The 15,821-nt window shown below is 41.6% G+C and overlaps 1 protein-coding gene across 2 annotated transcripts; it reads left to right on the forward strand.

The window, feature by feature from the left end:
* Window positions 1-8,910: 8,910 nt before the first annotated feature.
* On the forward strand, window positions 8,911-15,301 carry EXOSC9 (exosome component 9). Of its 2 annotated transcripts, none has more exons than XM_030450719.1 (12): window positions 8,911-9,072; window positions 9,308-9,402; window positions 10,009-10,128; window positions 10,237-10,339; window positions 10,783-10,920; window positions 11,348-11,430; window positions 11,755-11,887; window positions 12,392-12,480; window positions 12,680-12,826; window positions 13,179-13,369; window positions 13,695-13,773; window positions 14,270-15,301. In XM_030450719.1, exons 1-12 carry the CDS (start codon window positions 9,007-9,009, stop codon window positions 14,349-14,351), a joined length of 1,326 nt encoding a protein of 441 aa, XP_030306579.1. In that variant the 5' UTR covers window positions 8,911-9,006; the 3' UTR covers window positions 14,352-15,301. The 2 variants fall into 2 exon arrangements, with proteins under 2 accessions (XP_030306579.1, XP_030306580.1); XM_030450720.1 differs by lacking the exon at window positions 8,911-9,072 and adding an exon at window positions 9,199-9,257 and having other exon boundaries at window positions 9,294-9,402.
* The last annotated feature ends 520 nt before the right edge of the window (window positions 15,302-15,821 follow it).

Raw genomic sequence — 15,821 nt, forward strand, 5'->3', positions numbered from 1 at the left:
CAACAAGGCTTCTCATCTAACACTGAAAACTTGCTCTCCCGACCAGTGCAAATGCAATCCAGCTGTGTGCTAGATGGACGAAGGAAAAGAGACTGCAACACCAATGGAATTTAGCATCCTTGCCAAAATAAGACATGAATTTAATCGTGCTATGTGAGCATTTCAACATGTAATGGTCACTTCTGTCTTAAAGTGAGTTGTGATCTCCTCAGAAAACACCAACTAAAATGCAGATTGTGACGTAATTTTAAATATTCTGTCCTTTATTTCTTTTTTACCCAGAAGTGAACATACAGTTCAGCAAAAAAATGAGATCCACCCAGCTGGCTTCCTTTGCAGGACCAAGGGTAACATGGTTTGCTAAAATGTCCTGATTTACTTACTGAAGTCTACTTTGAATCTGATCCACTGAAGCAGCATTTCACACATGCATGAAAGAGATAATGAGAAAGGCACATATGGATTATATGCAGAATAACAATATTGAAGAAAATGTTACGAAATGGTTTAACAAATAGTAGCTGACAATCAAACAGGTTGTTTTTAGTTTAAACACAACCTTCCTTACACACAGTCACCTCTTTCTGCAAAAACCCTCTTCTTGCACATTATATCCAGAGCAAGTAAAGGTCATACTGCGATTGTGTTTCAAGCTCTGCTATCTAGAAAGTCCACACATGTATGAAGAAATGCAGAGGGATTAAAGCATTGCAAAATTCAATTGTTCATAATAAAGCACATAAATGCATCAGTAACTAAGTACAGAGCACCAAATGACACAGGTCTGAGCACAGCCAGATGGAATTCAAACCTTGCTAGTGACTCAGGTGTGTGATGAGTTATTGGGTAACATGCAGGTTTAAAAAAAACAAGGCTTTATCAGTGTCACATGAACAATTAATAAGGTATCTAGAAACTAAAAAGGCCTTGTCACTGAAATATGTTGACAGAATCTCTGCAACAGCAAAAAAGCACAAAGACTGGTACATTACCTTCACTGATACAAAAGTATCAGGTTTCACAAATAAAACAAACCCTTGAATAATTTGGAAAAAGGTTTATATTATCTAACAAATTATTTAGCTGTTAGCATCTTACCACCTGGAATCCAAGTGCACTGCCTCAGAAAGAGCAGTCCTCTCCTCCTCTGCATCAAGCTCCCCCTGGCTCCCAGCCCCGCAATACACACTAGGAATTCCTGGCTTCCTGAAGCATCTTAAAGCAGGAGATGTGGATACAGTTGCTGCAAGCTTCATGAAAATGGTGCAAGTGTGCATGTGCACAGTAGCACATTAAGAGGCAGGAAGGAAAGCTTGTTTTCTCTCCACCTCTCCTCATACCTTCTGATTTATGAGGAAGGATTTTTCTGCATTTTACAACTTTTGTTTCCTGTGTCTTAGTATCCCTACACTCAAATTTAAGGAAATTATCAAGCAGATATCTTTAATTCAATTTTTTCCCTTTAAACTTTGTGTTGGAGATTGTGAATTTGAAATTAAATTAATGCATGCCTTACATAAGGTAATGTTTAGTCAGTTAAAAGTAACCTCTGGATCTCAGATCCATGAAGGACAGAGAAAAGAAGCTTGGACATGAGAACACAGAATACTTTCCTGCTCTGGAGCAGGTCTGAAATACACAATCCAAGACAAACCACTAGAGTAAGGAAAGGCTAAACATAGGAGAAAAGAATGATCTTCTTGCCAACAGATGAAGAGAGAGGAATAAAATCTAATCGATATAAAATGTTATCAGTATTTGTGTAAGCAAGCAAATATTTGCATGGCTTCATGAAGCAAGGATGCCTGGAGGGGAAGGGGGAAGTGATAAGAGTAAAGCCATATGAAAGATTTGCCAGTCCCATTTGGCAAGAGCAGCTGTTTGGAAAAAAAAAATCTGATTATTACAAAATTTCAGTGTTTGCATTGATTTGAACCCTAAGGGAAGAGGCATAACTACAGCAGCAAATTCAGAATAATTCTGAAACCATATAACTGGAAGGAAACTCACACTGTGCTGACTGCCATTAGTGCAAACAGCTTACATCGGCCTAAAACAGCTACAGGTGGCAACTCATAAGCATCAGAGACAAGGCCTTAATGGTCACCAAAGGCAAGTAGTTAACCTGAGAGCAGCTCTAGTTCACCCACCAGCCTCAAATAAGTCTTCTAGATTTAGTATAGTCACTTTACCTTTCTCTCTTTTTTAAATGAAGCCAAATTATCACACACTTATTCACAAGAAAAAAACACGAGGTGAAAAGCAGTCTTCCAAGCCACTCCCTGCTCTTTGTATCTTCATACCTTAGCAGTATCCTACTCGTAAGTAACCATCTGCTTCCCAGTGCTGCTGCTGGCACAGTTCACTTCCAGTCCTGCTGTAACACAGAGCTGAAAACACCTGCAACAACAAAAAGCAATAAAATACCATGAGAAGCAGAGTGGCAGTGCCTTAATGATGTATTCAGCTCTAGCACACATTGCAACTTTGCAAACAGGGTCCTGCCAGTCCCAGTCCACTTCAAGACACGGGTATTGTCCACAGAGAGTGAAATCCTGGGGTAGCACTGATCACATGTATTAAACCATAAAGTACAGTAGCACCCTTGCACTTCCTCACAAAAATGGGATTGCAACCGTTTGGGAATATGCTCTAAAATAAATTTTTTTTCTCTGGAGATACATTGGCTAGTGCCAATGTATCTATTGGCTTTTTTTTTCCTTAAAAAAAACACAAGTGAAACTATTTGTCTTCACAGCATCTTCTTGCAGAGGAGATGACAGAAGAGAAGAAAGGAAGATTATAATGGGAACTGATCTTCCGTTATCAAACACTTCTCCACTTTTGGGAAAATACAATTTTTATTGCCTCTCAAAGTAGTGCCCGAAAGCCACCTTTCATTCTTAAAGTTATTGTTCTGTTGAATACTGTTCTGTTGATATTGTTCGGTTAAATACTTTTTTCCTTTTTAAAAAAAAACATAAATCCCAAACCTTAGTATAACCTTCACCTCTTGGCTGATGTTCAAGAGCCTGCAGGCAGGATTGCACGTTCCATAGGTGAAAACTAGTATGCACACGTTACCCAAAGAATGATCTCAGCAAACCTTCTCACTTCTCTATGAAATTCAGTAGATCTCAGCATGTTCATTTAAAATTAATAAGCAAGAAATTTTTCCTTGAGCACGGACCACAGTATGAAGTCAAAATCTGCCACCACACCACAGTGATACAAAGGCATCATTATGGTAGGGAGGCAAAGGCTGCATACAGGAATCATCAGCTGTGTGAAATAATTAACTTGACACGGTATTTCTAATACAGGGTTGAAAATGGCCCTTACGTTTTTAAAGTCTGGTTGTAGCACTGAAATGCATCTGCATGTTTTTCTAAAAGCAATGTAAAAGTGTTAAAGGATGAAAAGTTAGCACAGAAGGAGTTAATTTTAAAAGCAGGCCCTCTGGCAGTCACTGCTGTGAGATCACAGAAAGAACAGTCACTTCAATTTTTAAAAAATAAATAGAAAGATGGATAGTTTGCTGTATCAAGACAGTCTTCCAGCAGGTGTCTTCATCTCCTGCCAAAAGCACCATACATCATTTTGCTACCACGATTTCTGGGCTATTATATGACCAGTTACCTCTAAGTGCACCACAGAAGAGAAAACCAAGAAAGGCCTATATTAAAGGGAAGTTTTCTTCAGCTATCTATCTGAAGGCTGCTGAAAAGGGAAAGATCCTTCAATTTCTCCAACAGAGGCAGAACACAGTAATCACATCAGAGCCCTTTTCAATGATACAGAAAGGCCAAGGACAGTTAAAATATTGTCTCTTATTTAAAAAATGCCATTGCAAAATATTTAAAGAGCCTATTGGAGAGGCACTGACGTGCATCAGGCTTACCAAGGGATATTTTCAGGCTTATGAAATTTCACAGAGCATACAGTTAGTTTCCTTATGAAACTGTAACTGATGATCAACCTTAAATGCTTTTTCACACTTTAATGCCTCTTTGGAAGTGAACCAGTCAAAACTGATGAACCACAACTCAGAAGCAAAGGCAAGGGAGGAGGAGAAAAAAGAAAAAAGAAAAAAAAGAAGAAAAAAAAGTAATTCCAAGTTCATCCTTTGATTAATACTGATAGGGAAGCAGTCAGTTCTGTTCCAGACTGGGTGCCAGTGGATGGCAGTTCCTCAGCACCTCGTTTCCCTCTGCTCTGACACAAGGACAGTTGTTGAGCTGTTAGTACTAATGTGCTGCACTCCCACCTCTGGTGGAAGGTACAAGGCAAACACTAAGCAGAAATGCTATTAAAATAAGGGAGAAGAGGGGAGTGTTATCCTGGTTTACAGGCAGGGTAGAGGGTTCAGATTTTAATACTGACAAAGTTTATAAATTTTTTCCATGCTGCATTTGCCAGAATCAGGGAGCTTCTAAAGGACAGCCTAAGATCATGAAGCAGAATGGTGTTTTTTAAATTTTTTAAAAGTACTTTGAAACTTGCTTTGGAGACTAACTATTGGCTTGTGTTCCCACAAAGAAAACTTCCTGTAAGTGATTCATTATTTATAATCCACAGCCCATTACCCACCAGTGCTCTGTCAGATTTCTAATTTCTCTTGGGACATCAGTCCAATGTGAAAAGGTTAATAGGAGCTAAGAGCATTCATACCAGTTACAGCACCAGACAGCTGAATTCATCTCACTATAAAAATATTTTATTTTCATCAGAGGAGGTGCAGGTTTCTATGAAATTTTCTTTAGCCTAAGACACATCACAAGGATGTCTTTGCATTTATTATCCTCAAATACTTCTGAGATGCTGTAACAAGACCTCTTTCTCATCAAGGGACAGCCCCGTGAGAGTCTCGAGATACACAAACACCATTATCTACATTTTCAAATGGAGAATAAAGGTAAGATGAGACTCAGTGGTTTTCCCAAGGTCACTACTGGTGACTGGTAACTGAACCCAGGTTTCAAGTCACAAGCTACTGACTTTGCACTGCTCTGTTCTTTCTCTCTTTGCTTTGCTGAAGGGCCTTGGTGTCACTGAAAACTGCCTCCTTGGTTTACATATTCACTGATGGAGATCCCAAAAATTATTCTAAAGGTGCCAGGATAGAAGTACTCTCCTATGTCTGCACTCTCCACAGCTGTTCTCACCTGAAACACCAGTAGCCATAAGAGCAGAATCAGGCCCACAAAATTTTAGTTTGAAGATATGTCTCAAGGCAAAACCAAAAAAAGCCTGTATCAACTTACTTTCTCTTCAGCCTTTCAATAAGTTCCTAAAACATGCTGCAAGACTGATGATGTCAGAAAAAACTGGGAGGCGTGGCTCCCACAGCAGAGCTGTGCAGCCACTCAGCAAGACCTGGACAGGCTGGGGAGTGGGGCAGAGAGGGACACAGTGAAGGAAACAAAGGCAAGGGCAGGGTCCTGCACTGAGGGAGGAATAACTGAAAGCACCAGTGCATGTTAGGGGCTGACCTGCTGGGAAAGCAGCTTTGCAGAGAGGACCTAGGAGTCCCAGTGGTAAGTTAACTATGAGCCAGCAATGTGCTCTCCTGAGGTTAAAAAAAGTGTGGCCAGCAGGTTGAAGGAGGTCATCCTTCCCCTCTACTCTGCCCTAGTGAGGCCACATCTGGAGTAGATTGTCCAGTTCTGGGATCCCCAATGTGAGAAAGAAAAGAAGCTACTGGAAAGAGTCCAGCAGAAGACTGCAAAGATGAGGGGACTGCAACATCTCTCTTATGAGGAAAGGATGAGAGACCTGGGTCAATTTAGCCTGGAGAAAACTGAGAGGGGATCTTATCAATGCTTATGTATATTTGCATTATTTATATTGCTTATTTATCTGATGGGTGAGTGTTAGGAGGATGGGGCCAGACTCTTCACAACAGTGCCCAGTAACAGGACAAGGGGCAAAGGGCACAAGCTGGAAGATAGGAAGCTCCATCCGAATATGATGAAAAAACTTATTTACCTTGAAGCAAAAGCAGGAACAGGCTGCTCAGAGAGGCTGTGGAGTCTCCTTCTCCCAAGATACTCAAAATGTGCTTGGATGCAATCCTCTGCCACCTGCTCTGGGTGCTTTAGCAGGGGGCTGGACTAGATCATCTCCAAAGGTCCCTTCCAGCCCTTAACATTCTGTGATCATGATCTTCCAAGCCACTGTTCATCACAACCTTGAAAAACCGAGTGCTTTGATGGCAGACTTTACACAGCCCACACCACCACCTCAATAACCCAACACTTCCATCAGAATAGGGTCCAGGAACACAGCAGCAAATTACATCCTGATGCAAATGATGGTTCTGTTTACTTAAAGGAGTGTTCCCTGCAGCCTCTGCTCCAGAAAGAACATGTATTTACCTGTTATTCAGGTGAAGTATTGTTAAGGGTTAACCTAGTTTTCTTGTCCATATTGACAGCTTTTTGTCACGCTAATCTTTCCAGAATAGAAGGAAGAATTGCAAGTAGGGGGCTGTGAGTTCTTTTCAAGATCCACCATCAGGCTACAACAAAACCCAAGTCTCTTGTTTCAGGAGTTATATGGTTAAAATAATATTTATTCCTCATAAGAACACATCAATGAAAATTTCTACACAAAAACTTACAAAAACCCCTAAATCCTGAACTATATAAGTATTGTATTCACAGTGTGAATACTGCCATGTATCCTGATTCATTACCAGACAAAAAAACAGACTGGTTTTTGGCATTCAGATGCAACAGGATGAGCACATTTTCAAGGGGAACCACAGACTGCCTTATGCTAAATGCCACTTCCTTGTGTACCTTCATTTTGTTGCAGCTATTTCCAGTCAGTGGTTTGAATGACTTCTTGTGAACTGAACCTTCCTTGGCAGCAGAAGGTATCTCTCTCCTAAAGACCTTTCAGAACTATCCCCTCAGACAGGAGCAAAAGTAATTGTTAGATGTTGCCATGGGAGAAGTTACTCACATTTTTGGCTGCTTGACTCAGATTTTGGTGAACTAAATAATTTTGAGGGATCTGCAATGAAAAAACATACTTTAAAAATAACAGATGCCTTTTGTCATTACTGTATTGCTAAATATTTGCCAGGAGACAAGAGCCACTGCCCTTAGAGCTGAGAGACACCCCAGAGTTAGATGTGGCATGACTTGCTGGCTCCTGCACCCACTTTTGGAGATGCTCAGTGTGTGAGCCCCCAGACTCAACAGAGAGGTTACTGAGAAGCACGACCTCAGCTGTGGCTCACCCACACACACACACACTTGGAATGGTGACAACTTTAAAAACAAACAAACAAGCACCAAACCAAACACCAAACACCTACTGCTTTTTTGGTACCATCTGTCTGCTTGCTGACATCATTCATCTTAAGTAACACCCCCAGTGCCTCCATGGATTTATAAGCATCAGAACAGAAGCTTGAACATAAGCATATATTGCAAGTTTTGTCAGGGCCATAGAAAATGTGTTAATTCCAGTAGAAACTATTAAAAAAAACAATTCACAGAATTTGACTCCTAAATCCTCCCAAATTCTTAATACAAGTATAGCATTACAGCAACTTTGAGCTAAGGAGGTAACTACATACTGGGTGTCCAAATCTTCTATCCTTATTGGACCTCTCAAATAATACTTCATAGTAATGCTAAATAAATTATTTAAAGCCATCTGGAGAAATGATAATTTACCTTTCCTTGAAGAAGGAAATTTAATTTTGATATCTTCATCAATACTGTGTGGCAGCACTGGCCATTTCAGTACCTCTTCAGAAGACTACAGAGAGAAACAGGCAGTAGCAACAAAAGACCCCAAGAAACTGTGGAATTTGTTTTCCCTCAAGTTTGTTGCTTGCCAATAATCCAGCCTTGTGAATATTTCCTACTTCCCCAAAAGTATTGCAAAGCACTGAGAAGCAGAAGCACTGTTTACAGGATCAGAACTTTTGGTGGGACTCTGGTGCAAAAAACTTCTTTCTCAGGAATAATAAAACCCAGGAGATTATGTGAAGCCCAAGTATGGGTGGAAATAGTAAGAAAATTTTGGCATTTCCTCAGAAATCTAGTCTATGAAAGATGATCAAACATCAGAATTTATTTTAAGTTGCTTTAAGATAGTCTTTTGATGATTTGCTGACAGTTCTGTGCAAAAAAAAGTAGTATTTTCAGTGTGTATTACGCCTTACACTCAGTGTGTGTTATTTCAGTGAGTATTATTGTCTTACTGTAAACTGACAAAAGGACATACTAAGGTGCCACATTCCACCAACTTTCCTATGAAACGTTCCACAAAGACATTTTCCCCTGCTTATACAGCTTCTCTATCTTATTCTGTTTAACATTGGTGGGAAGATATAAAAATTTATCTTGTTTCGACTCCAACTAAGTAAAAAAATGCTTGTAAAGGCCTTTACTTACAGGCAAGGCTTCAGAACCCGAGGAAAGGGTGCTCTGACAGATTTGAGAACAGGCAAGGATGATTCTCTGGCGCATCTGAAGCTTCTGCTGCATGTTGTTCATGCCTTGCCCTCAGTATCAGCCTGGCTGTTTTCTAGGTGCTGCAGGAGCTTGAACACCGACATCTTGAAGACTGGGCACTACAACGGCCCTAGCCACTCAAACAGTCCAGGACGCCTTTTTTTTTTTTTTTTTTTTTTGGTCGCTTTTCTGTTGAACTCCAGACAGTTTACCTCACGACGGCCTCAGTGCCCCCAGCCCAAGCGGCCTCTCTCTCTTCGGCAACGGCCCCGTCCGAGGCGGCGCTCTGTGCAGGGGAGCTCCGAGCGGTCGCTGTGCCCGTGTGCCGGTGTGCCGGTGTGCCCGTGCCCCCTGTTCTGGGGTGCGGGGCCCGTGGCTCCCCCCATGCCGGGAGCAGCAGCCCCAGACGCTGCCGAGAGGCGGGAGCGGGAGCAGAGCAGCAGCTGCACCCCTGCGCACTGCAACACCCGTTGCCTGCTGATGATGCAATCGCCGCGCGTCGGCTGCTGTCAGCGCCTTGCAGCCCAAGATGAAGGCCCCGCCGCTCTCCAACTGCGAACGGCGCTTTCTGCTGAAGGCCATCGAGGAGAGGAAGGTGCGAGAACGGCCTGCCCTGCCCTCCCCTGCCTCCCCTTCCCCCTCCGTCCCGTCTCGGGGAGCGAGGGGTAGCGCGGCTTTGCCCGGCTGCTGCCTGGCGGTAGGCCAGAGCTCTCCCTGCCCCCTCTGCCCTGGCATGGCGCGTTAACCTCTGTCTGTCTGTCTGTCTGTCTGTCTGTCTGTCTGTCTGTCTGTCTGCCTGTCTGCCTGTCTGCCTGCCTGTGGGCCCGCAGCGCCTGGACGGGCGGCAGTGCTATGACTACCGGAACGTGCGCATCTCCTTCGGCGCCGACTACGGCTGCTGCATCGTGGAGCTGGGCAAGACCAGGTGGGTGCGGGGGGGAGCGGAGGCGCTGACTGGGGGCGCCTGAGGCCGCAGTGCCTCTGGCTTTAAAGAGACGTTCCCAAGGGACTGCACAGCGTTGGCTGTCAGGCGTCCGGAGGTCCCCTGAGATCACAGTAAGGTCACGGATTTTAGGGACCGAAGCCTAAAAGTCTCGGCAGTTCAAGAATGGGATCATAGAGAAGTGGGATGGGAAAGAGGCAGGAGGAGAGGGGGTTTCCGTGTTGGTTGTAGGTTACAAATAGTATATAAGATACAAAATTAATGTAATTTTTCATGCCCTTAGTGACTGATTTCACATTACCCTTTCTGTTCCTTCACAAATAAACATTTAGGTATATATCTTCTTGTGTGTTTGATTCTACTTTAATCTGGAAAGACAGGAGAAAATTGTCCCTTCTACATCTGGATCTCTCAGCTGTTGATCAGATTTGAAATATGTGTGATAGGGATTGAATGAGAAACTGTGAGGAGTGAGAAATACAAAGTAAAAGCCTAAACATGTGATTTTTAAAAGTACCTGTTTTGTTTCTAGCAATTGGAATTTTTCCCTGCTAAATTCCATGACTCAGATGCTTGTTACCATTGCAGGGTTCTTGCACAAGTCTCATGTGAGCTTGTTACCCCCAAGCCGAACCGGCCCACTGAAGGGATCCTCTTCTTCAATCTGGAGCTCTCACCCATGGCTGCACCTGGGTTTGAGCCTGGCAGGTATGTGGCTTTCTTGAAAAGACTAAACAAGGACAATGTAAGAGCCACTGTTTCGATACACCTAAGTATGTAGTGTAATCATATCCAGTGGTGATTTTGTTTTAACAGACAATCCGAGTTACTGGTGAAACTGAACAGACTGATAGAACGATGCCTGAGAAATTCCAAATGTATAGATACAGAGTCTCTTTGCATTGTTGCTGGTGAAAAGGTATGAAAATGTACTAATTTTGAGTGGTTTCAAACTAAAAGTTACATGTAGTCTGCTTATAAGGTGGTCTTTGTCTAGTTTTGAAAACCAGAAAGTCTCATTTTAGGTTAATGTAAGGATTCACACATGGGACTTTACAAGTATTTTTAATTCCCATATCTGCATAGGCTTTCTGAAGTAGTTTGAGCCTGAGCCCTGCACGCTTGGATATTTCTCTGCAGAATAAAGCTTGTATTGTACTTTAGTGTCATGTATTTTGTCATAATTCAATGCAGCACACTGGTGTCTTGGGATATACTGAGATCTGTCATCCCCTTAAGGACAGACCTGCAGAATGTTGCTTTTTGTTTTTTTTTCTTCAAAATAAAAAAATGCTTTGAAAAACATACCCATGTTACACAGGCAGTTGCCAGGCAGTTAGGTGATGTGTGTTTGCTCCTCAGGTTTGGCAAATCCGTCTGGACCTGCACCTGCTGAACCACGATGGCAACATCACCGACGCCGCCGGCATGGCGGGCATCGCCGCGCTCTGCCACTTCCGCAGGCCCGAGGTGTCTGTGCAGGGGGACGAGGTGACTGTGGTGAGTTGTGCCACAGCACTGCTGGGACAGCTCGGGGCCCCAGGGAGGAGGAGATGTGCCAGCAGAGCAGCTCCAGGGGGAGGCCTGAGGGTTGGGGCAGATGTGTTCCTGTTCGGGATGGGAAAGGGTAACAGGGAGTCTGCTAAGCACAGGATTTAATCAGCTTCAGCACAAGAGAATATTAATGGTAAGAGAGGTGTTCTACTGCGACCAAATCGAGCCTGAGGCTGAGGAATATGCTACACTTCCCCTCATAAACAGGAAAAATTGCACAAGAAGAGTAAAACTAATTTTTATACTAGTTAGATGACTAAACATTTGTTAGCCTTTCTTTTAATTATTTCTTTATATATCTTTGTACAGTCTATAACTTTAAAATTTAATGTATTTCATAAATAACTGTCTTCTGGGACAATTCTTTTCCAAGTACACTCCTGAGGAACGTGATCCTGTCCCCTTGAGCATCCACCATATGCCTGTTTGTGTCAGTTTTGCCTTCTTCCAGCAAGGGTAAGAATTTTCAGTCTTTTTGACAGAAAAAGCTTTTTGTCAGTTCTGCAGAATTTTAGATACTAAAGAGTCCTAAGAACATCAATATTGGCAAGTAGATTTCTTAAAACATTTTATCTGAAGTGAGATGCCATGGGGAGATATTTATGTGTTCTGCACACTGTAGCTAACTGGCAGCTTTCCACAGCTGATGTAGAAAACTTTTTGGGGGAGTATATTTGTAATTACTAATATGTAAACCAGTTCCTTTTGCTTAATTGTTTTAAGGGTAGTCACTAATTTTATACTTCTACTGTTGCCTTGTATTTAAAAACTTGATTCCAGGACCTATCTATTAGTGGATCCAAGTGAACGAGAGGAATCTGTAATGGATGGAGTCCTCGTCATTGCCATGAATAAACACCAGGAAATTTGCACCATCCAGTCCAGTGGAGGGATTATGCTTGTAAAGGATCAGGTAAACCTTTGCTTTGGCCACTCATGCTCTTGTATGTAAACTAATTCCTGTGCTCAAATCTTGATACTGAAATACCCTTGACATTTGGAAGCTAAGGAATCAATTACCTGTCTGATTAATTGGAAAGAGTACTTGGTTTTAGTTCTAGTGGAAGACCACAGTACTTTGTATCATGCTCTAGAGATGAGATGTAGAGAAAGAAGAGAAGTCATATTGCTTGGTCGGATATTCATCTTTTTTTTTCCCCTGTGATTTGTCTGAGGGAGTCTGTAAATTAATTCAGACTGCATTTTAGCATAGCCAGAGGCTATTGCATGAAGCTTTTGCATCAACTCCTAGCTTAACCAGTCACACAGTCATTAAGGTTGGAAAAGACCTCCAACATGTCCCTCACACTAAGATGCAATATTTTAAGTGTCTGTGACTCCTAAGAAATTCTTCAGTTCTAGTTTTAAATGTCTTGCTTTCATGCTCATAAAATGTTGTTTGATATATAACAAACAGGTTCTGAGATGCAGTAAAATAACAGCTGTTAAGGTTGCAGAAATAACAGAACTCATTCAAAAAGCCTTGGAAAACGACCAGAAAGTTAGGTGAGTGTTTTGGGAAGGAAGAGAAATGGGTACTTTGAAGAAGCAAACTAAAAAGCAGTATCAACCTGTAATTTAAAGAGCAAATGGTTTTCACTTTTATTTGTTTTTAAATTGCAAGTACTTGACTATCTGAACCTGAGGAGAGAAAGCATTTTTAAGTGTGAAACATCCTGATATTGTTCTGTTGCTCAATAACTAGGAAAGAAGGTGGGAAGTTTGGCTTTGCAGAATCTATACCGAATCAAAAGATCACAGCCTTCAAAATGGAAAGTGCTGCTGTGGACACTAACAATGTGGAAGAACAAGCAGAAGAAATCATCACTAAAGCTGACCCTCCTTCAGAAGTGTATCTTTTCTGTTGTATTGTTCAGGGGAAGACTGGGCTTTGCATTAGAACCACTAGAAGCTAAGCACACTCCCAGGATTCCTCACAGCTTAGGTAGCCTGTAGCCTTCAGTGGAAACATAAACTTCATACTGGTTTTGGTTCTCATGGCTTTTAGGTAACTTAATTCCTAATGTAAAGTGCAAAACTGAGGTCTGAAGTGGCTGATTGTTACAGTAACTGGAGAAGTACTCTCTCCCCATAAGGATGCTTGCCCCTGAGGAGAAAAGATGCAGCCTATAAAATAACTGGTTTGATCTCAGAATACAAAGAGTTAACCAGCAAATGCACAAGATTTTTCTTAACTACTTCAGTTTTGCAAAACCAATATTGCACACTCCTGGCACAGCCCAAATTGGGGAAGGAATAGAGAACTCTTGGGGAGATCTTGAAGAATCTGAGAAAGAAGAAGCAGTGGAAGAGGAGGGTGAAAGTGAAACTCCTTCTTTGAAATGTCAGAAAATGGAAGCTGAGGACACAAGTACATTGACAGAAACTGAGAAGGGTAAGGGTTACTTTATCTTAATATCATGTATGCTGACTATTATCACTGTATTAACAGTCTAGAATTAAAATGTGGAAGAGGTCCTTGACAAGAGAGGAGAACCTCCGTAGCCGTTTCACCCCGAGTTTGTTACTTGTTCCCCCCTTTTGTTACTTTGACTTCACCTGGTCACTTGTTTTCTTCAAAAGACGACTTGGTTTCTCTAGTGTGTGGAGGGCTCCACATTACACAGTGACCACTCTGAATGTGTCTTTAAAAATGCTGGGGTTCTTGGTTTAAAGAAGTTGATTGTACAAAGCTCATGGCCACTTCATGGTTTTTGTAGATGAGCCTATTGTACTGTCTGACAGCGAAGAGGAAGAAGTTGTCATTCTGGAGCCACAGGAACTACCAAAGAAAACAAGGTAACCACCATGTGGAATTAAGAGGCAGAAGAAGTTTGTAAGGAATATTTTCAGGAAGCACAGGATTTCAATTAGGCCAACAAGTCTCAGTTGATGCAGGGCAGAAGAAATAAGTTTAAATCTAGGCTTACTCCCTAGGAGGACATTCAGCAGTGTGGCTGACCTGCAGCTTTCCATAACAGTGAAAAGTATTTGATTTATCTTCATTGCTCTGAAAGCAGCAATGGCATAAAAGTAGATTTAAATCAGATGCTCCTTCACAGATGCTGCAGATATTCTATATGCCCCACTACAGCTAATCTTAAATTTTATCTCCAAGAAGTGAAAGTTATTGCTGTGCCCCTGCCCTATCCCTGGGGACCCTCATTGCTGTGTGTAATGCACATCCATCCAGAAACCATGGTGGATGGTTGCCCTGTTCTGGATGATCAACCTCTGGTTTTTTTAAATAAAATATTCCCTACATTTCTCTGATACAAATGCTGTTTGTTCACAGAACACAGACCAACTCAAAACAAGAGAGTACTAGCAAGAAAGCATTTAACAAAAGGAGAAGAAAGAAGAGAGCTGCTTACTAAAGCCATCATCCCTCTTCAGAAATGCTGTACAATACATCACTTGGTTTGTCTTTACTGAACTTATTTTTATAGATAACTTTTTCCTCCCACCCCATATCTGGTCCTGCTTCTATGTATATTTTATAAACTCTTGTACACAACTTTAAATGAAAACATTTTTCATGTAAGTGAAATTCAATTCTTACCATCCAGCTGCAGCAGAAACACATTAGTTCAGCTTGAACTAAGTCAAGTTCTACATCTTGAATTGCAGAGGTAAAATGCAGTTTTCCTAAAAAAGATTTTGGCCTTACTGAAGTGAGCTGTGTAGAGTCAGAGAGAGTGGGTTGTAGAAATGGCAGCTCAAGTGTAATGCCAGGAAAAGCTCCTTTTAATTAAGGTAGCTATTGCCATGCCTTGAAGTGTTCTTCATAGGGGTAAATGGTGTCAGTCCACATCTTACCTTGCACTTTGTATAAAAATGAACAGAAATGCCCATACTTACTGTATTAAAACAGCAAAACTTCAGAGAGCAGCAACTCATACTTCAAGGATGTTTCTTTACAAGTTTAATTAAATAACCCATGCAATAGACAGGAATTCTCCTTGAACTGTATTTAGAGAATTGTGTTCTGAGTTTAGATTTGGGCAAAGGAAAGAGACAAGAAGGTTTCCAAAATACCTCACCTAGCTGCTTTGTTGGAGAACCAAGTCCAACTGGAAACATGCACATATTTACAAGAGCCAAGCAGGACTATTTAACATGTGACATCAGAATTGCATGACAAAAGAACAGGAAAGAAGTTGCTGTAGCAGATACTGCATTCTTAAAATCAGGTTTAGAATTTAATGTAAAACCCCAGATCACTCCTAGCCAAGCAAAGCTTGCCCTTCCATGGTCACAAAATGGCTCAACTACAACAGATCTGTGTCCTCCAAGGTTTCAGTATTCCAGTACCAAGCAGCAAACCTGACACTGCAGTTTTTCACAACTAATTTTAGCTTTTCAGTGGCAACCTACTGAAATTAAGCCAAATAAAACTATCAGAGAATGTGGCTGACCAATGAAACATTGTTCATTAAACATGAGAACATGTGTAAAAGTGCATCTTGTAAAGCCAAAAAAAAACCAACAAACCACAACACCCCCACCAAAACAAAAAGCTTCAGCCTCTGCTGCACACTTACCTTGACTCCATTGTTTCTGTAACTGAGTCATATCATGGAGGGCTCATGCAGCAGAGCAAGTTTAAGTTACCGAGTCAAGACATGTGAGTTGTACCACTAGAAAGATTATCATCCTGACAGAAGCCTAATAATTTTCTTTGAAAAAAATGTATTCTAAATAGCTCACACCATAGCAGCTGTTTCAACATCTGTTAATTCACTGTTATTTGCTGAGTGTTCAGATAATCTGACATGATCAGCTTCAAAGTGAAGTGACACAAGTTGTCCAGAGCTTTTTGGCAAGGGCTGCCCTGTGCATGAGTG

Source organism: Calypte anna, chromosome 4B, assembly GCF_003957555.1.
Source record: "Calypte anna isolate BGI_N300 chromosome 4B, bCalAnn1_v1.p, whole genome shotgun sequence".
In the NCBI taxonomy this organism is placed as follows: domain Eukaryota; kingdom Metazoa; phylum Chordata; class Aves; order Apodiformes; family Trochilidae; genus Calypte; species Calypte anna.